General features: G+C 36.7%; 1 protein-coding gene across 1 annotated transcript in view; it reads left to right on the plus strand.

Annotated features, from left to right (window-relative positions):
- Nucleotides 1-21,378: 21,378 nt before the first annotated feature.
- LOC112955247 (mucin-2-like) overlaps nt 21,379-23,640 on the plus strand; it is a gene marked incomplete at its 3' end in the record, with an annotated part of 32,510 nt that continues 30,248 nt past the window's right edge. Inside the window, exon 1 of the mRNA XM_026048523.1 lies at nt 21,379-21,438. Within this exon, the coding sequence (XP_025904308.1) occupies nt 21,408-21,438 (31 nt within the window). The remainder of the gene's footprint in view (nt 21,439-23,640) is intronic.

The following is a 23,640-nucleotide window of genomic DNA, read 5'->3' on the forward strand; positions in this document are numbered from 1 at the left end:
ACCTCCTACTGCCTGAGTGTTCTGCCCAAATGCCATCCAGAAAAAAAATGCAGTCTTTGGGAGGCTGGTGGCTGGGAAAACTGCTGCAAGTGCTCAAGTGCTTAAGAGAATTTTGCCAGACTTGGTTTATCTCCTTTCCTCCAGGGTGCACAGCAAGGAAAGTGACTTTTACTTCAGTGTAAAAGTAAGGAGTTCAATCATGTCTATTTTCTACCTTCATTGTTAACTCTCGCTACCACCTGCCTTGTTTTCCTACACTTCCAAAGCAGCCTAAGTAACACTATCTAGCCAAGCAAGGAAAACAACTCTGCTGCTCCAAAGATGAGAGTACTAGTAGTGGAGATGGTAGCACTGGAACTGGATGTTTTTTCCTGGTCTTTGTGTTGGCAGTAGTTTATAACAAAACCTGCCTCTGAGAGGGTACCACAGCAACTGTTTAACCCTCTTGTACATCCCCAAACTGCAACATTTTGCTCTGCAGGAGTGTGTATAATGGGCCTGTGGTTGTTTTGTTGCCCTTGAAAATCTGTTACCCTGAGTGACTGACTGCTCTAGCAATGCTGAGAGTAAATGCTGGCTCTGGCAGCCATCTTCGAGTGCCCTTCTTCCTTGCCGTCACATATTCCATGTAGCTTCTACATTGTCTCTGCTGCTCCCAACAATCCCAGGATTTGAATAGTGTGTTCAAAGCCCTTTGAACCATAGGGTTGCTTTGTGCTGTGAGAAAACAGATGCTGCACCTTCACACATTGAAACAGCTTTGAGAAAAGGTTGAATGTTTTGAGATATAGCCCCTTTAAAGATAAAAGGACAGAAAGTTTGAATGACACTTGTGGAATGGCAACCTTTTATCATGATTCTCATGGATCAGTGTAAAAGTTTAAAATACTTGAGTACAGCAGAATTTATGGCACAATTGAAGGCTACAATGGAAAGAAACTAATTTGGTTTGTACTGACTCCTTTAAACAGCATTACCTCTGAAGGGTATGTAATACTACTTCTTTGTGAAAGTGGAATCCTCATGTAGAGGTAATTTTGGGGTGAGGAGCGGCCATTTTTTGAGCACTACCAGTACGTGCAGTTTACAGTGGCAGGACACGTTTTTACTCATCTAATGTATACAATATAAATGACATACAGTGCCATTTATAATGCCATACAATTACAGTGGCATACAGTGATCCTTTTCAGATTCACATTAATGCATCTACGGAGGCAGGGGACGGGTCTTCATTTCTACTTGAAAGTTTTTGACAAGATGTTACCTTAGGAGGCAGCTCAAGGAAGTAACATCATTCTGTGTTACATTAATGCAAGAGAAATGTGATCTTAAGAAATTTGGAATGGAAATATGTAGGGGAGCTACCCCCTACCTAATCATATATTCCTGTCATCAGAGGTCAAAATGATGTGATAAATGGTCCTTTGCAGCCAGCATAATAGTAAAATTTCTCCTGTCTCAGTATAGGCGAAAGTTTCCCAGTTGCCCTCTGTGTGGGACCGGAAATCCGTTTTATTGTAGAGAGAATCCGTGTGCCTTGGCAGGTCTACAGTTCAAACTTGATTGCCCACCCAGAACTCCCCATTGTAATCCTTGGGGAGACTTGGCTGCTTCTGCATGCACTCCACTGTCCCTTAATTGATTAATATTGCTTCATTTATACAGTTCTGTAGGCAGAGGTGACATTTGTATGGTTGCATTTCGATGGTGTTTGAAATATTGCTGAGTACAGAATGGCTGTCACATTTGACAGCACAGTTACAGCACTACCCATATTTTATGTGATTGTGCAAAGTGATTTGGGCATTTTAGTGTTTGAAAGGGGAGGAAAAAAAGAGTCCACACTTCAATCTATTTACAAATTAATTTAAAAAAAAAGGCAAGTTTTCACTTCAACCTCTGCAAATTACAAGCAAAATTGGGACATTATCTATAATGTTGACATGTATTAGACAAGCTCTACTGCTTCATAGAAGTCACTCCCTGGGTTTTCACAGGTGTAGTACAACTGCATATATTTACTTGCAAATATATATTTACTCATATGGATATGTGTTATTTGCTCATGTAACAACTGCACAAACATGAGTGATATGTTCTTGATTCAATAGTTACCAGTGGGTTAATGTGTACATTACTGGCAATTGAGGAACTGATATGCCTGCCCAGTGATAGTCTAGAAGGTGCTTGGATTGAACTCCTGCTTACACGTGAGAAGGGAAACTATTTGTAGAAATCTTATCACTAAATCATTGAATTTGTCTGCAATCAGTTTACCTTATTTACTTTTAAATTATCCATTATTAATCAGATTGTAAAAGGAAACATAGTTTTAAAAAAGATTTTTTTTCCATTTAGTTTTAATAAATTTAAAGAAAAACAAAGTGCAATTTTAGTGGAGGTTAACTTAAATCTTTTTGTAATTTTTAGATCTCCAGTGTAATGTGTTATAACTGTGACAAATGCTGTCTTGATGTTTCCCTATTTCTTTACTTGATATTTTTAAAAACAAAGCTAAGAGCAATAAACAAGACCTACTTTCATCTAAGTTCAGACTTTAATCTCCACTTCCTACAGACTTTGGATGGAATCGCTGATATGCATCCTTGTAAGAAAAGTTTTGTTTTCCTTGAAAACAAAATCAGCATCATAAAGCCTTTCCACAAAAAATGAGTGAAATATAGACCATTTGCTCTTTTCCAGCAGAAAACTTTCAAAGCAGTCTTTTTTTTTTTTTTTTTTTTTTTTTTTCCCCCTCTCTTTTTAGTGCTGATTTTGTTTCTTTGGTTAACTTTGGTTTGGTTCTTTGGTTAAGGCAAAATCTAGCTCTTTATGCACATAATTTGCTGTCATAAACCTAACTATTTAAAGTATCTTCCAGGGTGAGAGCCTATTGCTGAAAATAAAGGAATTAAGTTTACAGCAAAAGACAAGGCAAGTGATGGTGGTAAAGGTAACCAATGCAGGCATTAAATGTGCAGAATGTGTCAAAAGTTTCATTTGAGTAAATGATCCTTTTTTTTCTCTACTTCTATGCAACTACTTTTATTTTTAGAATGTTTAATGACATTCTTCAAAACACTTCAGTGAAGAAAAGTGAAAGAATTTGAAGCTTAAAAAAATCATGAAAAGTCTTCCCACACCACAGAAAACAAAATACTCAATAACATGTGTGGACAATTATTAGCAATTTGCAACTGATATGGACAGCTTTTTATAACCTTTGAACCTTTTATTAACCTTTATAACTTTTTGTTCATCTCAGAGCTGCTGTATTTTCCTTTTTATTTTATTTTTGAAATTGAGCAATATTAAACACTGGTCTACTGTCTTTTTCTGTCCATGTCTTTGTTCCTAAATTTTCAGGGACCAAAGTGTTAGAAAATGCTCAGGTTTAGCACTGATGATGAATAAAAGTGGCACTTAGAACAGTTCTGAATTGTGAATAACACAATTCTGAATAACCAAACACTTGCTCCACTTTTATTAAGTGGCTCTTGTTCTCCTGTACTCCTTCCCAGCTAAAAACTGGAACAAAAAGCTGGAAGTAGAAGGCATATAAGAAAATGGGAAGGCCTATGGACTATAAAGATGGAATTCTGTACTTTGATATCTAGAAATGTTAAAAACAGGAGTGGTAAAGGAATGCTTACTTCACTACTAACATCCAGTTATGAAATTGGATAATGGATCTGTCAGCCCTAAGAAAAGGAAGGCAACTTTTCAGTTATTTTTTATCCTCCAGTGAGTCAGAATGGCATGCTTTTTTGGGAGATGACTCTTAATCTCATTCTGGATGAGACAGGAAATCACAGTCATCAAAATGCGATGGCAGCTCTATCCTGGAAATTCTTATTTCAGTTTCAATTTCTGAGAAAGCATCATTTTGTGAGAAGGATACTTCTGACTAGTTCTAGGTTTCTGATATTTCATTTAAAATGAGGTCAGAGAGTGCCGCCTTAGTTAAGCTAATACATACTTATACCATCTTCATTAGTCATATAGAAGAAATACCTTTTAAACTGCAGACAGAATTATATTATTTGCACAAGTTATATTCATGATCTAAGTTCCATGACGGAGTTTTCTTTTTCAGTGCCTGAAAAGCTCCTGTTACAGAGCAGCAAGATAATTTTTACAAGAACTCAATATATAATTTTAAGCCACTATAATATTTGCTGAAGCCAACTTGCACATAAATTCATTTGGATTTTTTTTTATCTTCTCAACTTCCTCCCCAAATTGGCTGTAGAGCAATCATAGTTTTAGGTTCTTGGCTAAATCACAAAGAGAAAAAGTAGTATAATTTTATTTATATAGAATGAAGTATTTCTCAGAGAATTGCACAGGACTGAGCAATGAAGTCTTGTTTGTCTGTAACTTGGTGATACTCGCATGATCATGCAGGAAACAATTTCTGTGTCATCGCGAACTGAGCAAGTTTTCATGATACCTAATTAGATTTCAAACCTCTTTAGTTTTTAATATCTGGGCTTTTGTAGTTTTGTAGTTATTTACAAAAGTAAGATTTTGTTGCAGACAATATGCATTAAGAATGTTAGGTGGTTAATCATAATTTAGGTTTTAAAAAGAATATACCAGTAGTCTCCTGTGTGAGTCATTTCTTTTTGTCATTTTAAGACCTAAAAAATGGCTAGGTCTCTGGAGCTGATACTCCAGTTTTAATGCTTAAATATGTGTTAATTTCCATAGTTTTATCAGATTTTTTTTTTTTTAAAAAGCAATTTTTTGAGTCTAGTGTGGTAGGTTTTTTTTGCTTTCTTAGGGAACAGCATGGCTATCCAGCATGCAAAGATAGCTTAAAATAGAGAAAAAATAAGAAATGCATGCAAAACTATACTTTTTCATAGTGTTTAAAGTTTTGTGGATAAACCTGTGGTGTATGTAGAGTCTGAGTAAGCATGTTTCATGAAACAGGCTTCTGTGGGAACTGGGAGTAGCCTGTCCCTTATTGTGCTGTATATCAGATTAACAAAATATTCTGCTAATTTATCAGAGTTGGAAATACAAGGGAAGGAGTTTATAATGAGAAGCTTTCCAACACTGGCAAGCGAGCAGTCCTGCTGCTGGTGCATGTAGGCTGCAAATGTCACTAAGAGGTTGCAAATATGGATTAATGCTCTTTTCAACATTTGTCTCATGCATTGACTGTATGGGGTAAGGTTTATTTGAATCAAGCAGGATTCTTGGCATCTTGGAATTAAAACAAAAAACCAACCAAACAACAACAACAACAAAAAAAAGCCAAAACAAACAAAAAAGGTAGTGTACAGTACCTGAAAAATCTAGAATATGGATTCCTGTCAGCTAGACGGAACTGTACCATTATCTGGTATCTTGAAACTTTTGTGATACTGCATTCTGAGCAGGATTTTAACGGTAAATAATATTTTTAAATAATAAAAGTAGTTTTTAGTGGTTTATTGTCTTTTTGTTTGCCTCTTAACAACAAGACAAAGAGACTTAGATAACTCTTGTTTTTTTAATAATGGGTAACGTTGGGCATTTCCCATATCTGCATTGGTATTAAATAAAATCTCATTGTGCTTCTTAAATATTTTCTGCTTGCTACCTGATTCATTGCTGAAAGTAAATCTGAGAAACTTCTGCTTGTTCGTGGTAGAAGCTGAAAGTAAAGTTGTATAGTTTAGCTCAGACTGAGGTATGGGCTATACCCATGTCTTCATGGGCATGGTTACCTTCCATCTATTTCTTGCAGTCTTGTGCACAAATTTGTGAACAAGAAGTACCAAACAGATCTGAGTCCTTTAAATATGAACTCAGAAGGCATAGGAACAGTTAAGCAACACATCTTAATTCTGCTGCCACATAAGTAGGAGCTTAAGTTACTACCCTGAATCCTTACAACTCATAAGAAGCATTGTGGTGACTGATTCTGAATAGAGGCAACGTGCCTCCATGTGCGTGTCTGTTTGCTACTAATCCTGACGTCAGGAAATTGGAACTTGATTTTTCTGGGAGTTACGAGAAATGATTTGTGTAATTAAACCAGTGCACACATCATGGTGGTTCTTCTATTGTGTCAGGCTTTCCTGACTGACAAAAGAAAGTGAAAATCTACTCTTGGTAGTTTCCTGTATTTTATTCTTATTGCTTTGTTTTGTCTTACTAAAATAGCTCCAGTCTTTTATCTGTAGTGTGCTATGACAAACAGCAAATGCAGAAGTGTGTTAGGAAATCTTCATGTTGTGTCCTTTTTTCCATCTTTGTTAAAATTCAGCTGTAATGTAGCCTTCTGCAGACTACTCCCTCGAGTAGTGCTGTGTTCTTAAATTACTTTTGTTTTTTAATTATAATTTCATTAGGTGGCAGTAGAGCTCCTGCCGTTTCAGAATTGCCATTGTGTTGCTGTTCCAGGCGTGTTATGATTCCAGAAAGTAAAAATCATGCTTGTTTCCTTCTGTGAGTAGCAGATCTGGCATATTTTGAAGAGAGGACAGTTGCTACTTGAACAAAAATAGTTGCGTGGCAGTGAATTTTCACAAGCAAACATTATTTGATTTTACAATATGATGTGGATTTTTTGGTTTTCCCTGGTGCACGCTCTTCTCTGTTGGGAAATGATTATATTTCTGCCTAATAATGTCACACAAAAAATTTAGAAGTGTACTCATTATTATTCTTCCATGCATCTTGGGAAGAAATGCACTGGAATAATTTAAATAAAATGCTATAATTCTCAACAATTACTCCAAATTAGGTAACTAACTCAGTGAACATTATCTTCCAGATTCAGAGCAAAGAAACAACTAACTAATTTTGTGGGTAAGGGTCTGCAGAGTCTAATTCTGGATGTTTGTAAAGGCATCTGGATATTTCAAAAGTTTCCTGTCACTTTTACTTCAAAGAAATCTAGATTCCCTACACTAGCTTGCCTGGTAGTATCCCAGAGTAACTTTCCAAGACAGGCTATTTGCTGGTAAATTGCAACAGGCTCCCAGCAGTTCTCTGGCTGTAGAGCTGTGAACAATGCCGGGAGAGAAAGCTCATTAATGAGTTACAGTGCCCTCAGGTTAGTTTATTGTGAGTGACCTGGATCATGGTGCATGCTTTACAGTGCAGTGGTTCTCAATGTCTTATTTTGAGTGTCCACTTTGAAGTGTGTTGGGATATATGCAGTGAAAAGCCAATGGGAAACCAGCAGCTCATGTACATTATTGCTGAAAAGTAAATAGCAAACTTTCAGAGGTCACAGACTGTTTTATTCCTTTTATTTTTTCTTTCTTTTCAGGATTCTGGAATTTGGGTTGCTTCATTGGCTGACAGAGAAGCCAGTAAGAGGTCACATAGGGCATGTAACTGGCAACTGTCACCCTTCTAAGGGAACAAGCTTGGGTTTGTATTCTTTTAGCTTGACCAAGCTAAATATGGGAGGGAGCAAATATGATGATGGTGGGAGACTGATACTACTGTTCACAGACTTACTGTCCAATCCTCCTTTCCTTGGTCAGTGAATTTCTATCAAGGAAAGGTCCTTGATACTATTTTCCATTTCCCATGCAGTCTGTTTTCTCAGCCCCACCACATGTTGGCATGAATTTTGACAGCATGCTCCTGCTTAATGTTTATTCAAACATTCATCTTTGAGGCACTGCAGAAAGGCTGCCTGCTGCTTATACTTTCCCACGGAGTTACGGAGACAAGAACTGTTATTTTTCATGTATAGGTGATGAAATGGGGAAGTTACCTATCCAAAAAGCATGTTGGCATACAGTTACAAGGAGAACTTTTTGCACAGAACTGCTTGGAAAATAGTACCTCTATTCAAATAGTTAACCTTTTCTGTATGAAAGCAATATCTTTCTGAGCAGAGTCACTTGGAATATACCTTTCTAGATCCTCCTACTAAATCCATCCCCAAATGGCTGACACAAGCTGATCATTTGCGGAGCTTAGGGTCTTCTCTACAGGTGTAGTGCTTTTGGTGTTTGTTGTCTTCCCGAGTCGTCATTTGTGTACATTTCACTCATCTCATGTGCTCACCTGTTTTATATCTGTTAGAATAAGGCACTTGCAACAAAGAGTGGGTAGCTGCTAGGCATGAGGCTATGAGTGCATCATGTGAGAGGCACCTAATTGGGTTCTGGAAGGTTAGGTGCCAGGCTGAGAATAATATACTTCTTTTTAAATTTAGGTCTTAGAAAAAATGACTTAATACCAGAGGCTTTCGGTGTTTCCTACTGTCAGCCCATCTGTGACAGTCTGTGATAGTGCAAGGTAAAACAGGCTACCTTAAGCTTAAAATATAAATTACTGCATTTTATTGGGCCTTTCTATCAGCCAGTTACTATGGTTCCACTAGTGCAATTTACCCTGTCTCCCGGGGTTTGTTCTTTGTTTGCTGATGTCAGCTTGAGGGAGAAATGGAAGAGCAGAATTGAGAAGCAATGCCAGTAAAGCTGCCTGTTGAGTAAACACTGTCGCAGAGAGAAGATGGAGGCAGCTGCTGCAGCAAGCACAGAAGTGCTGCAGTGAATCGCTGAGTGCAGCAAATCTCAGGGAACCACTGTGTTTACAGACTAGACACAAGGTTGCTTTCACTTAGCTACAGCGGTTGAGGGGCTGCTTGTTTCAGTTCAACAGAATTGAAAGCCTCATCTTTTGCTTCCACCTGCCCAGTGGGTGCAGTGAATTTGCAGAGAGAAGCGAGGGTGCTTTGCACGGAGAGATGAGTTGGTGAGTCGGGATTGTGTGTATGTGAGAATAGTTCCTTTAAGTGGCTCTGCTCTGGAGCCGGGAACTCTGGGGAGGAGCTGCAGAAACTCCCCTTCTGATTTGTGGAGACAGATGGAAGTGACTGCTCAAGCACCTTCAGCCTAGAATGTTCCTTAGGCTGGATTTAAAATACTGTGTTTTCTCCAGAAATTAGTAGTAGGGAATTGATGTCTCAGTGTGGTGTAAAACAGGCCAGATAGAGCCCTATCTTTTGGTTTGTTATATTCTTCTGATAGACTAATTCTCAAAAATACACATTTTTGTTTTTATCTGAACCGTTTTGCTCCTTAGAAAATGGACAAGCTATTCAGTTTTATCACAACTAACTATATTTCAGTGGAAGGGATCTAATAATTTTAAAATACAGGAATTATTTCTATCATGAAGTGTGCTTTTCTTACAAAATTCTCTTTCTTCTTGAAGAAAGCCATCTTAGTTTTTTTAAGTGTAAGAAAAGACTGCCTGTATACAAATGGAGGAATTCCAGATGTTTGGATGAAAGATCGTACTTAAATGGATTATATTAAAAATCTCTGCCATAATGTGTATCTATATATATGAATTTTATAGCAAAACAAAATGGTTCAGGAACTAATCAAAACCTTTCCTTTGTATTAGCTTAATTTGTTGATTCACCAACTGTTGAGGCCCAATAAGGAAGAGAGTCATTACAGCTGTGTGCAAATAGCTTTGGAAGTATGTTTCTTCAACTATACGTAAGCAGATTGCTTTGTACAGATGGGAAGTCATTTCAGTGTTGAAATGGTATAGTAATTGTCAAACACTCATTTTATGATGGCTTTGTCTATTTTCACGGGCTCAGTTTCAGCAATTTCTTTGATCCATTTATGATATACAGAGCTCCAGCTGCCTTAAGTATAAGATAGTGGAAGATGTGCTGGTCTTCCCTGGAGTCTGATCTTGGAGACCAAGGGTACTCAGAAGCAGTTAAGTACACTGGTCATTTATGCAGTGCTATGCATCTACTCCTGAGTATTGCAGGAATACTATGAGACTACATCTCTGGCAAAACAGATCAGGTATTTTCAATGTGCAGATTGGTCGTGCTCTGTCATCATTACTGAGGTAGAGAATAAAACATCTGAGTTCTACGTACTTCAGGAAAGGAAGTTTACAGTCTGTGAAAGTGATTGTTGCTGATGTTAAACATGGTGATTGAGATGGTGGATTGTAAAGACAGGATGCAGAATTTGCCAGTGTGTGAGCAGAAAATTGAGTCTTTATGAGGTACTGTCTTGCAGATAGTTTGTCTCTCATCATTGGTTGCAAGCTTATTTTAGTTGATAGATGCCATCCATCCCAAATTAAGTAAGTTTCTGTTAATCATGGAGTGAATATAAAAGTTAATCAAACTATGATTGTTTTATTTGTGTTGTGGAAAAAATACAAGAAATATCAGATGAATGTCTTTTCATTGTTACAGAAAATATGCTTTTCTATACTGTACGTTAACCTAAAAGCAGTATATCATTATATTGTAATGCAGATGGCAAGGCCTAGAACGTTTTCAAGAAAGTCATCTAGCCTTTATAAATAAAACCTTGAGTGTCAGAGTGGTAAATATGATACTATTGTCTTTTTTAAAATAACAGAGAACAGTTTTTAAAATGAAAAAAATCCCAAGCATGGGATTGAGAAAGATGCAAATGATGGCTTTATACGTGAAGATTTCATAACTGATAATCTTCTACTGATTGTATTTTCAAAACTGATAATATGATAATTCTGTGTAAATTCTCTCCATTCATTTTATTACCATTCACAATTACAAAATTTCTGATCTACCATTGCACTGTCATTCAGTATTTTCAATTATTTTATCCCAGTCTCCTGGTTAGATTGATCAGCATGATCCTCATTTTTTTTTGTCCTTGTCCGTTGGAACCTTTGTCTCAGATGCCATTTTATGCAAATAAATAAATAAATAAAAGTGCATAATGGCAAAATCCCTTCTTGATTATGTGTTTGTTGTTGCTGTTTTCTCACATTTCCTGAAGAGAAGTAATGGTGCCATCTACCGGCAGAGGGGAAAACCTCTTCTGAAAATAGGTACTTTCCTAATAGAAGCCTGTCTGTTACTTTTTTTTTTTTCCTTCCCCTCCTCTCTATGTTTAATTCATTGATCTTGATCATAAATGCCACACTACAGCCATTATTTCTGTGTGCAATCCATGAGTCATGAGGAATTGGATCAGTAAAGCGTGTTCGCACCCTCTTTTTCTGCCAAATAGCCTCTGGCCTGTTGTAATAAAGGAGCTTAACAAGATGTTAGTAATAATTATGGTTCCACTTAATGATTTAATTAATCAAGGAAGCCAGTGTTAGTACAAGTTTTCCTACTGAAAGTGCACTAATAGAACAAATTTACATTGTTGCCTCTCCTATGCTTCATCTAGGAAGTCTTTTTTATCCCTACTTGAATGGTAAACAGATTTTCTCACTGTCTTAACCTCCATTCTGGGAGCTTGGCCGAGGAGCTGTTGTTTCAGCCAAAGACAACAGTTCCATCAGACCCTGCTGCTCTTTCATTTATTGCTTAGTTTATTAATGAATGTTGCAACATACTCTCCAGAAGGATACAAGTATGCTGCGGATTTGCAAGGAAAGGGAGGTTAGAATGAGATGCCAGTTCAGTGGCATATATCATGTTCTTGTTTTTGAGATGCGTGTTATTTAGATATGCCTGAAGAGTGGCATTGCCTTGAAAGACACAAAACAAAGCAAAATCACTTTAGTTTTTCTTTTCTTAGTTTAGTGTGAAAGAGCAGTTCCATCCCTTTCCCAGTTTCAGGGAATTTTCTCTCGAAATTGACAGTGGTTCACAGTGATTGATGGATTATGAATTCTGTTTCTTAGGTCACTGAAAAATGACGCTAGGTTTGACGTAGTTATCTTACACTTACATCCTTTTTATAATCCAATTTTCCTTGTTGATTCAATTATTAACTATTATCTCAATAAAACTCCTGGGGCTGCAGAACAAAATTGAACATCTGTGAATGCACTGCAGCACTGAGTCATCTGAGGACATCTGAAATAATGATTACAGTGATAAGTTGTGGATGATGAGCTGAAATTGGAAAACATTAAAAGGAAAATATGTTCAAGAACTAAATTTAAAAGAAGACAAATCTAGATTTGGCTTCCTAAGCTGCTTTTTCTGATGTAAAACATTTTTATTTTTAGAACTCACTTAGCTTCTGTGCTTGTGGTCTTTTGAATGTAAAGTAAATGATATTTTACTTCCTTTTCTCAGAAAACTGCTGATTCTGGGGAGACAGATGGATAATATGTTTCCTGTTTTCACTTTGCTGAGTTTTATGGTTTCTATGTAGGTAGGTCACAGAACAGCTGTGATCTCAGGCCCCAGCCTTGGAAGGGCATCGAGATGCTTTTCCATAAGTAACCACAGAGGGGCACTTAGGAGTTCACAGCCTTAGACCATTGTCTCTGAAAAAGAACATTTCTAATGCTGTTGTTCAGTTTTGCCTGCTAGATGAAAAGCATTGCTTTAGTTGGATGTGAACTGTCACAGATTTCTACCCCGGGTGAAGAAATGCTCTATCTCATTCTAAGAATTGTGGGGTTTTTTGTTGTTGGATATTGGAAGCTGAAGACCAGGTGAAGCTGTCCTTTTTCATAAGGAAATAACTATATTTGTATGGCAGGGTTTTCTTATGTGATGATGAATCTAGAACACATACCTAGAGAAAGAAGATTCTGATTGCTTGGGTTTAGCAGCTAAAAATCTAAGTTATCATAAGCTCTGCCTAAATTCAAGGGAGGAGGCAGAGGCATATCATGTCCTTCTTACCAGCAGTGAAGTATTTGGATGAGCATATGGTGGCAAGAAAGTATTTGTCACATCTCCTACAGAAGAGAGGATTAGAAGGACTGTATATTTGAAAGTGTTATGTCTTGACTTGTCTGCCCTTGCAGAGGTAGTGAGAAAGTACTCATTAAAAAGTAATGGCAAACCTGCTGTAAATTTTAGATTAATGAGGTTAAGCTAATAGCAAGAAGGCATATAGATTAACATCTTAGAGAATAAAATATAATTAATCACTAAAGTATCTTAAGTAAAATATATTTAAATGCACAATATATGTATTATTAATATATATGTTCCTAAAAATAGGAATATAAATTATATTGTTTTTCCACATTTTTCAGTTCAGTCAATATTCACTTCAGCGTGATGATTGTAACAAAATATACGGTGCTACAGTACATGTGGCATTTTAACCTAGAGTCATAATCAAAAGAACTCAATGGCCTGGTGTGTTTTGCATATAAATGGGACGTGTTATCACTTTGTTTCCATGTATGAAAGCTGTGTATTTTATGTTACTGCAAGAGATTAATTTCCTTAGGGGAGGGAATGAATAGAAGCCTGTAATCATACAGTTGTAAAAATGACATGGTTTGCAAACCGGAACTCCCTTTCCTTGCACCAGGAACTTGCTATAAACCAATCACGAATGTGAAGATGGGTGCAAACTCCACAGGCAGGCAATCTCATAATCATTATTTTTATCAGTTTTTGTGGCAAGCAGCTGTTGCTAATTCCTTCACTCCTCCCAGAACACTTACTGTTTGTTCCCTTAAGAAACTAGGCAGAGACTCAATAATGACTTTGCTCCACTTGCTGTTTGTCTTGGGCTAGACAGGTACTTTAATGGGAGCATTGTTCTTCATCCTATTGCAAAAACAGGTTTCATCTTCAGCATTTGATTATTACTGTAGCATGTCAAGAATTTAAACCTACTTCATAAGCATTTGGTACTTTTTAGACATTTTGCCTTTTTGTATGAAAATGATCCATTTCTATTTTTTTAGAAAGATTGCCTACTTTTGATTAGCCTATATCATTAAATTTATCTTTCTGACTTTTTTCCACTGTTCCAAAATGACTGCACTGAAACACTAGATAAAGTATTTTTAAATAAAAAATATTTCAGTGCTAAAGGGATAAAATAAATTGGTGTAACGGGGGGATTATACCTCTCTATACTTCTCCATCCTGTCTTACTGTAAGTCTTCTGATGGCAGAGTAAGCACAAGCAGACAAGCAGTAATGAAAATACATTTAAGTCTCTATATCTGTTCAGTCCTTAATACTCCACTGAAACATAAGAATAAATTTACTCCTGCATTTGATTATAGTATCAGTCAAACGAATGCTAGCCTGTGGAGAGCTAGAAAGAAAATAACACAATTATATGCAGTTTCTGAACTATGAGCATTCAGTAGTGACTTATTCTCAGTGTCATTATTCATGTATGATTTGAATTTTTGACATAGATATAGACTTTAAATCCTACTAACATTTACTGCTTACGTGCACACAAACTGAAAACTGTGTTACTTGTTTCAGGTTCCATGCTTTCTGCTTATATGCAGTCATCCTAGCGACTCATCTTTTAACTTATCTTCCCGTCATGCTTGCTTTTTATGTTTAATCACTAGAAAAGTTGCCATAATTGCTAGGTTTCAATTTAAGCTGGACCTAGATAAAATTTAAAGTGTAGAATGTTAATGTTCTTTTTCTGTGTCTTATGTAAAAAGAAAAGCCTAAGCTGTACTGAAATTCTGTCTTTTCTTCCCTTCAAACTCTGCTTACTGCTCAATAAGCAACAACTGTGAACTTGTTGCTTTAAAAATATGACCAGTGTAATATGCTGTGGGAGTGGGAGATGTATCAGATTTGAAGGGTCTAGTCCATCTGTATCTCATACACACATAGAAGTACAGATATCCTGACTGCAAGTCTTTAAAAAATAATTGCCACCCTGTGTCAGCTCAGTCTTCAGTGTTAAATTTCTGTTTCTTTCTGCTGCAGAATATTAGATTTTTCCATACATTGCCAATGTATGGAAAACCGATTACACCTGTAATACAGGTGTATGTTAGTTTTGCTACGGGCAAAAATTGTAGGTTTATTATACACTCAGGATGGCTATACAGTTAAGAAGAATGCAACAATTGAATATTAGCATGATTAATTCATGAATAAAGAAAAATTAAAAGAAGTGCATTTATATAAATATAGGTAGATTTTAAAGGAAATGTAACAATTGATTGTACTTGCTCAAAACCTGAAGATGTCAAGAAGTAGGATACAAATTATTTCTGGAGTTCAGAGGAGGAAATAAGGAGGAGGAGATCAGGATAAGAGGAGATGATATAGTGGAAGCTAATGGAAATGCCTTGAGTCATTTATAGCTAGACTCAACAAAATAAAAATACACTCCAGGAAGCAAGCGTGTCTGCAAATAACAGAGGTAATAAAAAGATACCTCTGTCTGCATTCAGATAAATTAGACAATATCTTTTAAGAGCACTTGTCTGTATTGACAAGTAAAAGCAATGTGCCCATTATTGATCAAATACAATTTTATCTTGACTCATTAAAATGTGACTTTTATTTGCTTTTTTGCAATAGTTTGGAATAACATTAGCAATGCAAGAAGGAACTAGCATTACTGTTTATAAAACTGCTGTGTATATAAGCAGCTAAGTTCTTAAGAAGGATACATTTTAAAGGAGGAGATAACTAGAGGTGAAAAGGTAATTCTTGTCAAAGAAATGAACCTGTGAAAGAAGTTGGCTAGTTATCCATTAATTCTGTAGAGCTTCGCTGTGAATCAGATATGAAAAGACAGCAACAAGTTATTAAGCCCTCAAATTGAGAAGATTAGTTAGTGGTCTCATAAATCTGTTAATTCTGGGGCAAGTAGTGCCTCTGATTTCAGTCTCGGCAGAAGGTGCTAAATACTAGTGTCCCTTGGTCAATCTCTTCTTGCATAAAGCATTTTGCTGATAGTGTCCGTTCTCAGGACTCCTGTAGAATATTAGTTTTAAGCCTAGTATTATGTGCTTGACTTCTGTTCTTAATGCCTTTGGATCCTGCATGTTGTGGAGTAGACTACTTGCAAGTAATTTTACCATTTTACTTGAGCTGAGATTTTGGCCACCCACCTTCATAGCTGAGGAGATTGTGTTTGCTTCTTGGACCGAAGAGAGTGGTAAAAGCATTGATCCAAGCCAATTTATATTTTCAGCACCATGGTCAGAGCACAAGACAGGGAGTTCATAATGGCCACAGGCATTCACTAATAAAATAAAAAGTAATTTTTATCCTGATTGTGTTCATGGTTGTACTCTTAGTGGATTAAGGCAGCATAAGCACAGCTAAATTTGGCGGGTAGAAAACTATTGGATTCTCCCTTGCGCCTTGGTAGTCAGTCAGTAATAATAAGCTTGTTTCTCCTGTAAGTCAAGCAGCTGGAAAGTAAGGTGAATTGTCATGTTAATCATGACCTCCTAATGAGAATTGAAAGTTGTGTTTCCCAAAGGGAACTATACTCATGTTGTCTTCACTGTTTTGTCTAATCTCTTTCTCTGTTCTGTGAGCCAGTGAATTCAAATCAAGGAGACCATGCTCCATGCATTAAAAAGGCAGAGCTAGAGTGTGAGAATATTGAAGATGAATCTAGAGTTGTAATTATCTCTAAGATGTGAATAAAGGGTGTATGAAGGATGCGATTAGTTCTTTCTCATTATTGTTCATATCAAATGTGAAACCCAGATATTTCAAGCATAAGAAATAGTATTCCTAACTCAGCCAAAAGAATTAACTTTGTAATCCAACACTAATGGGAATTTATTCCATCTTAAATTTCTTTAGGAAAACAACACCTTTAAAGACTGATACTATGGTTTCAGAATTGACTACTAGTGGACCTCTCCATTATTTAGTTCTCAAAATCATTACCTTTTGATAGCATAGTTCACTCTCAATGGGGCCTAACAATATAGTATATACACTTATTAATAGAAAATAAATGGTGTAGAGCACAACCATATCTACTCATCCTAGGAGATTCATTAGAATCCGTCCAAGGATGGATTAAATGGTTAAAAGATAAATGGTTAAAAGATAATCACGAGAACCTTGCAGAGATCGGGCACCTTTGGTAATGCATCTCACTCTTACCCCTGGTGTTTTTTTCTGTACCTTTCCTGATTTTGAAACACACTTCTTGAGATGGATTGAGCAGAATGGCATATAGATTTTTAAGATGCGGCCCCACGTTGAATTCATACATAAAACATAAATTGTTGCTTTCTGTTTTGGTCTCCATGCCTTTGTTAACAGTACACGTGCATCAGTCAAAATTCAAATTACTTGGCATTTTTTTGATACTTGTCAAATTAACTTCAAGATCTCTTTCCTGAGAGGTGCTATTTAACTTTATGCCCATTGCTTTATATAAGATAGAAAGAGAATGGACATTATGGCAATTTTTTTTTTTGCATGTGTTGCTTTATATTGATAGTCATGGAATTGCAGCTGTCATTTTATTCTGTGTCAGTATTGCTTGCTAATTGTGCAGTTCTCTGACAGTTACTTTTGGTTATGTTGGATAATTACGGATCTTAACATGGTATGTAAGATCACAGTTCATTGTTCTTGGTCACTATTTTAGTTTTTGTGCAACTACTTTGGAACTTTCTTGTAAGTATTTTCTGAAGAATCAGGAATTAATGCTAAACGAGCGTCCTAAAAGGTGTTTCATACAGCTGGAAAGCTTGGATTCACCAGTGTAAGCATGTTGTTCTGTTCCTCATTCTCTCACTCCTATTACTGTTTGATAAGGACCTTCTAGAATGAGAGTCTGATCATCTGAATCATGTTGTAATTTAAATGTGATTTTGATAGAAAGATAGAAGAACAAAGAAGATTAATGATCAGAGTTACTGTGTCTTTAAAAAGAGATGTTCACAGTTTAGGTAAGAATGACTACTTGACTCAAAACTATTACTTTTTATGTAGTTGGACAAACTAAATCCCATGGGGGGAAGAGCCATAAACCTGCAACGGGATGAGACTTCTGCGAAAACTTCCTGAAGTAGGTGTGTAGAGTGTTACAGTGGGATGTGACTAGACCTGTAGATGCTCTAGATATATTTTATTTTGTATGGTGTCAGTTCGATTTATGTTTCGGAGAAGTTATGCAAACCAAACAGTGCGAGAGTCGGGGAGGTATAGAAAGGTCATGCTGTGTCTTCTGAAAATGTGACTAGCAATACTCAAAATCATTCAAAATGTTTTCACTAGATTCTTTCTGGAGCACAGAGAAAGGTTTCTGGGAAGCATAGTTCAGTGCTGTATGGTTGAGAGTATTTTACAGTGCTGGCTGCTAGGGGGTTTTACATTTGTTTGAGTTATTTTAATACTACTTGCACTTGTTACTGTTCTTTTTTCTACTTTTAGAGCATACTTATTCATATATCAAGCAGTTCCAGATAAGAAGTGGCTCTCATGAAATGTATCTGATTATTATGGGAGGTAATAGAAAATTAAAATAACAATATATGAGGTAACACTGAAAGATAGATTAAAAACTTCAATTCACTGCATTTTTTTCTACCCTATTGACAATATTTAGGCAATCACTTTTCTAGAATCTGTTTTGGATTAAATGTAAATATGTATTTATGGATTCTATAGAAAGTTAAGAGACTTTTTTTCTATATTGTGACCTCTGTTTTGTTCTCTTCTCTTACAGATAGTCAAATAGGAAAGCTTTTCCTCCAGCTTGTATGTGATACGTGTATATCTAACATTCTTGCACTCAGTGACTCAGTAGTATAAGCTAATCTTCTGTTCATATCAGATTCCTTTCAAAGTTTCTAAATTTACTTTGCGAAATGGGCGTTACCAGATCATATGGGAGTTTCTCAGGATTCACACGAAGAGGATACACCTTTGTAATCAATTAGAAAGCATGTTATAGAAGTAAATGCAGTAACTTAAACGTCAGTCACTACCAAGTTCATTCAGGTGCAGTTTGCTTTACTGGTTTATTTTAATTTGATTTATGTAACAGGAATGAAGATAATGTACAGAGTTATGTAAATACTATTCAGCTTTGTAAAATGGAATTTATAATTGCACACATGCTTTATGCGGATTTCATTTATGCAGATACATTACATAGATAGACCAAGTAGATAGGCTCAGGTCTCCCTATACACCTGGATATAGGTATATAGGTATAGATGTCTGATATCTAGAAACAAAGGTAAATACCCAGTGCTGTTCAGCTTGTTCATCAGTGACTTGGACGAAGGGACAGAGTGCACCCTGAGCAAGTTTGTGGAGGATACCAAACTGGATGGAGTGGATTACACTCCAGAGGGCTGTGCTGCCATTCAGAGGGACCTACACAGGTTGGAGAGTTGGGCAGAGAGGAACCTCATGCAGTTCAACAAGGGCAAATGCAGGGTCCTGCACCTGGGGAGGAGTAACTCCAGACACCAGTACAGATTAAGGGTCGACCTGCTGGAGAGCAGCTCCACAAAGGGGGCTTTGGGAGTCCTGGCTGACACCAACCATGAGGCAGCAGTGCCCTCGTGGCCAAGAAGGTCCATGGGATCCTGGCCTGCATGAGGAGGAGTGCTGCCAGTAGGTCAAGGGGCAAAATCCTGCCCCTTGACCCCAGAGAGGTTGTGGTCTCATTCTCTGGAGATTCAGCTTGCCTGGATGTGACTCCGTGCCACGTGCTCTAGGTGTCCCTGCCTGAGCTGGGGGATTGGCCTAGGTCATCTATCTTGCATATGACAAACCTGGGAAATACAGGATCATGCCATGAAAATGATGGTATCATTCAAAGAGAATTCATTTTCCTATGAGAGCTGTGAAATAGCTCCCATTAAAGCTTAAATGATCCATGGTTTGTATATAAACAGTATTGTCTCTTATTTAATTATTAACAAACTAAAATTTTGTAAATCCTCAATGAGTTCAGAGCATTATTTTGCACTAATTTGAATGTTTTTTTGACTGGCCAATCTGAAAAGGTTCCTGTAAAGATGAAAGTATAAGTACTATAACAGTTGAATAGGTAGGTCTGTGGCATGTCTGGATTCTGAAGATGAATACAACTTCAGCAGTTAATAATATTTTTAGGTGATTGTTATAAGCCTAATTTGCATGTTGTTTTGTTGTAGTAATAGTCTTCTAGAGACTATAATAAAAAGTTCATTTTTTGTTGTTTTAAAGACCCTTTTTGAATGGTAAAGTACAGAGGAAGCCTCTTGTGTTGTCAAGTGTCCTTTATTTTTACATTTTACAGAAAAGATCATTTTTGAAATATGCTTTCTCTGAACTGGTAAAGATGTGGTTTCTGTAAGAGTTTATATGCAGGAAAAATGAAAAGGCTTTTTATTCAATTGTATCTTTACGTGAATGGAGCAACATTTAAAGCAACACTGATGAAGTACTGTCCTGTACTGGAAGGTTCACCCGGGTCCTAAGTCTTGGGAAAGTACACAGAAAAGATATTATCACTTATGTCTTAAACCTTGTTTGTGTTTAGCATTTTTATTACTTTTATTTGCATACTTACAGAGTTGTTATGAAATGTTTTATCTGTAATTTTTCTAACATGCAGAAACATAACCAGAAGAAAATTTGTTCTTCAGTCTGTGCAAAGAAAGATGATTCTACATTTTATCAGTGTTTTGCTTGCTTTCTTACGTGTCTTACAATACAATAACAATTTGCTATGCTATGTTCAGTTAAATGGTTTTACTTAGACAAAAATAAGACTTTAATATGCTTTTTTAAGCTCAGCAATATCTTTGTAAATGACCTATAACAATTTTGGCTTATATCTGCACCAAAGTGGCTCTTCTCAGGACTTCTTTGAAAAGTTGAACAGTTTCAAGAATGCGAGGGAGCCTTGGGACCCCAGTAATACAAGCATTTGTTCAGGAGGTGGAAATGTTAGTCCTCAAGACAAATTCAGATATTTCATCCGTCTCTGAATGAGAACTCAGCCATGGATGAAAAGAGTTCTCCTTTGGCATAGTTTTGAAGAAAAGGTGCTTTTTTGCAAGATGTAAACTACCAATGTCCATGATGGCTTATTGGCCATTGTTCACAGAGGAAAAACTAGAGTTTAGACCTACTGTTTTTCTGCGATTTTTCTTTTGCTTGGTCCAGGTCGCTTGGCTGTTGGATATACACCTCTCATTTTGAGTCCTTGCTGTATATAGCTGTATATAGCATGAGACACTTTTGTGGCTCAGTGTCTCTGATTTTGTGTTTCATTCTGCAACTGTAAATACTAGGACAGGAAATTTGTGGAGACAAATACATGAGAAATGTGAGATGACCTGATCCTTTGAGAAACAGAGTGTCAGGGTTTTTTGTTGTCAGTTTCTTACCTATAATTTAAAACCATAATCTTTTTTTTCCAAATTGTTTATATTATTGCTTTTGGCTCTCAATTCTAGGTATTCCTTCTACGGAAATTCTTACAGTTTCTGTATGAAGTATATTGTAGGGTGGTATGAATTGTCAGTGCCACTGCTGACTATTTGTAGTACAGATAGCTTCTAAGTATTGCATTTAATAAAAATTACTAAAAACGAGAAGCATTAAGGAAGTCTCATAAATTTGTTTTCCCTTTTGATTCTCTATTTTCTTTCTCTTTCCAAAGGTATATAACAGAAATTCAGCTCAAAATTTGCAAATGCATGAGGATTAAATATGAAGAAAGCAAAATACCTTAAATCCTGTCTAATTAATCCTTCCTTCTGCCTAATGTGGGATGGAGCAGCTCTCGAAGCATCCCTTATTCAGTAAGCACTGTATATCCACAGTGGTTCCTTGACACAGCACTGTATATTCTGTGTTGCCTTTCTGATGATTCAAAGGTTAATTACGAAGTAACGGTGCTGTAAAATGTACGTGACAGCTGGAAGACTTTGATATTAATCAGATGTATTCTTGCATTTGACGTAGTTTTTCCTCTTAAAACCAAATGGTAGGCTCTATAAATTATGTAACTGCATATTTACATAACAGCAAATAACTCTGTATTGTAACTATGGGAAGTGTAGTGTGTTGTGCCAGCTGGATAGTGATTTTTGGTGGGAAAAGGAGGATGAAATATTTTAAACCAAAATGTTCACGTGGGTCAGTGTGATTTTTCCATGGTATCTTATGTATCTGTCACTACAGTTATACTATGGCTCAGAAATGAGTTGTGTGATTATATCAGCTATTCAGTATTAAATCTTAAATTTCTGAAGTTCTGTCAGGCCCATAGAACTGTGGACTGTGTGCTATTAGATAAGCCATTCATCAATAATTTAACAAATGGGAAAAGTTGATAACTGTGGTTTATTTTCCTGTCTTATCAAGGAATCGGTGTAAATTTTGGATAGTCATGAAAAGAAGTCCATCTTGAAAGCTAAAAAATGGTCCCTAGAAAGTGCTGACTTAGAGGTCATATCCACACACCACTCGAAAAAGGGAGGGAAGAGCAAAAGTTTCTTTTCGTAGTGGCAGTAATGTGTTCTCTGACATCTGAAAGTGTTCCCTAAAAAGAGACTGAAAAATTCAGAAAACCTCACTTCATTGAGACAAAAATGGACCAGAGAAGGGAATGTTTAGTATAGTTCCCTTTATGACCTTTTTGTGTTGTCCCTTCTTAGCTATATCAAGTTCCCTGGACTAAATATTAAAGGTACTTGAAGAAATGAGCAGTGTTTCAATCTTCACTGACCCTAAAATGTTGTTTTCTGTGTGGATTGATGCAGAGGTTGTCATGCTGAGGCTTTTCACAGGCATACCTTTTTCTGAAAAGGAAGTACAGCAACTTACTAGTTGAGGTTATTTAGTAAACCAGTTCCTAGTCCCCAGTAATTGCGTTGCACGTTTTTCAGCCTGTATACCTAACTGGCAGAGAAACAGAAGTTTTGCAACGAAGGTCTCAAATACAGTAAGTGCTTCTGAAAAGAGAAGGAAGTATTATGCCTGGAGAATGGATGCTAATCTTTAAATTTCTATGCAAAACCATTTAAGACAGGGATGTGAAAATGCTCCAGCTAGCATTGGCAGCTACCTTGAGCAATTGTATGGCTCAGCCGCTATTTCTCTGAAAAAAGAACGCCAGGAAACCCAAAGACTTGCTTTAAGGGCACAATGATTGCTTGTCAGAGATCTCTTAATTCATAATTAGGCTCTGTTTTGCCAGAGCAGTTGCAGAAAGACTGCCAAGAATATGGACAGCACATTGCTCTGCTTGAGCTGTGAGACCAGTCTTTGAGAAACAGAAAAAAAAAGGAGAAACAGGAGAAAAAAAAAAAAAAAAAAAGGTGTTTCGTGCAATTGGGTGGGCGCTTGGAAGGATCTGTACATTGCAGAGGATGCCAACAGATGGAAGAGTGCCAGAATGAAATCCTGCAGCTTCATCTGCAGAGCATCCTCACTGACAGAGCACTGCTGTGATGAGCTGCGAGCTAGGAATGTAAAAGTGGAGCAAGTGTTTGTGACAGTATGGAATTGTCCTTTCTGAGGGATTTGTATAATGTCCTTCCTGAGCTTGCTGTGAAAACACTCTGCAGTAAGATCTCCTCTTGGTGTGTTCACACACAGAGACGGGATCAATATTCTTGAAAAGCTATTCGTTCTTCCTAGAATGATAACCCCAGATAATTCCCTGCTTATTTTTTGCCTCAAAGCACTATAAATCTTCCACACAGGAAAACATGTAACATGAATCAAAATGAGGGGTGATCTTCCAGTTTGATTCTCTTTTTTTTTTTTTTTTTTTAACACAAACTAAATTTCAATTGTAATTAATTTGAACGTAAGTTAGCTGTGGTATGCTGATGAAATGATTAGAAGTAGTCTCATAAAAGTTTGGGTGGTGGAATTCTGCATGTATTGATTCAGCTATGACTCAAAACATACTCTTTTTTTTCTCCTTTAATCTCTCCTTCTGCATCTGTTGCTATAGCTAATGCACCTGCCACGCAGTTGGAATTTATTTACCC

The sequence above is a fragment of the Nothoprocta perdicaria genome, unplaced genomic scaffold (assembly GCF_003342845.1).
Source record: "Nothoprocta perdicaria isolate Ctin4 unplaced genomic scaffold, notPer1 scaffold_549, whole genome shotgun sequence".
In the NCBI taxonomy this organism is placed as follows: domain Eukaryota; kingdom Metazoa; phylum Chordata; class Aves; order Tinamiformes; family Tinamidae; genus Nothoprocta; species Nothoprocta perdicaria.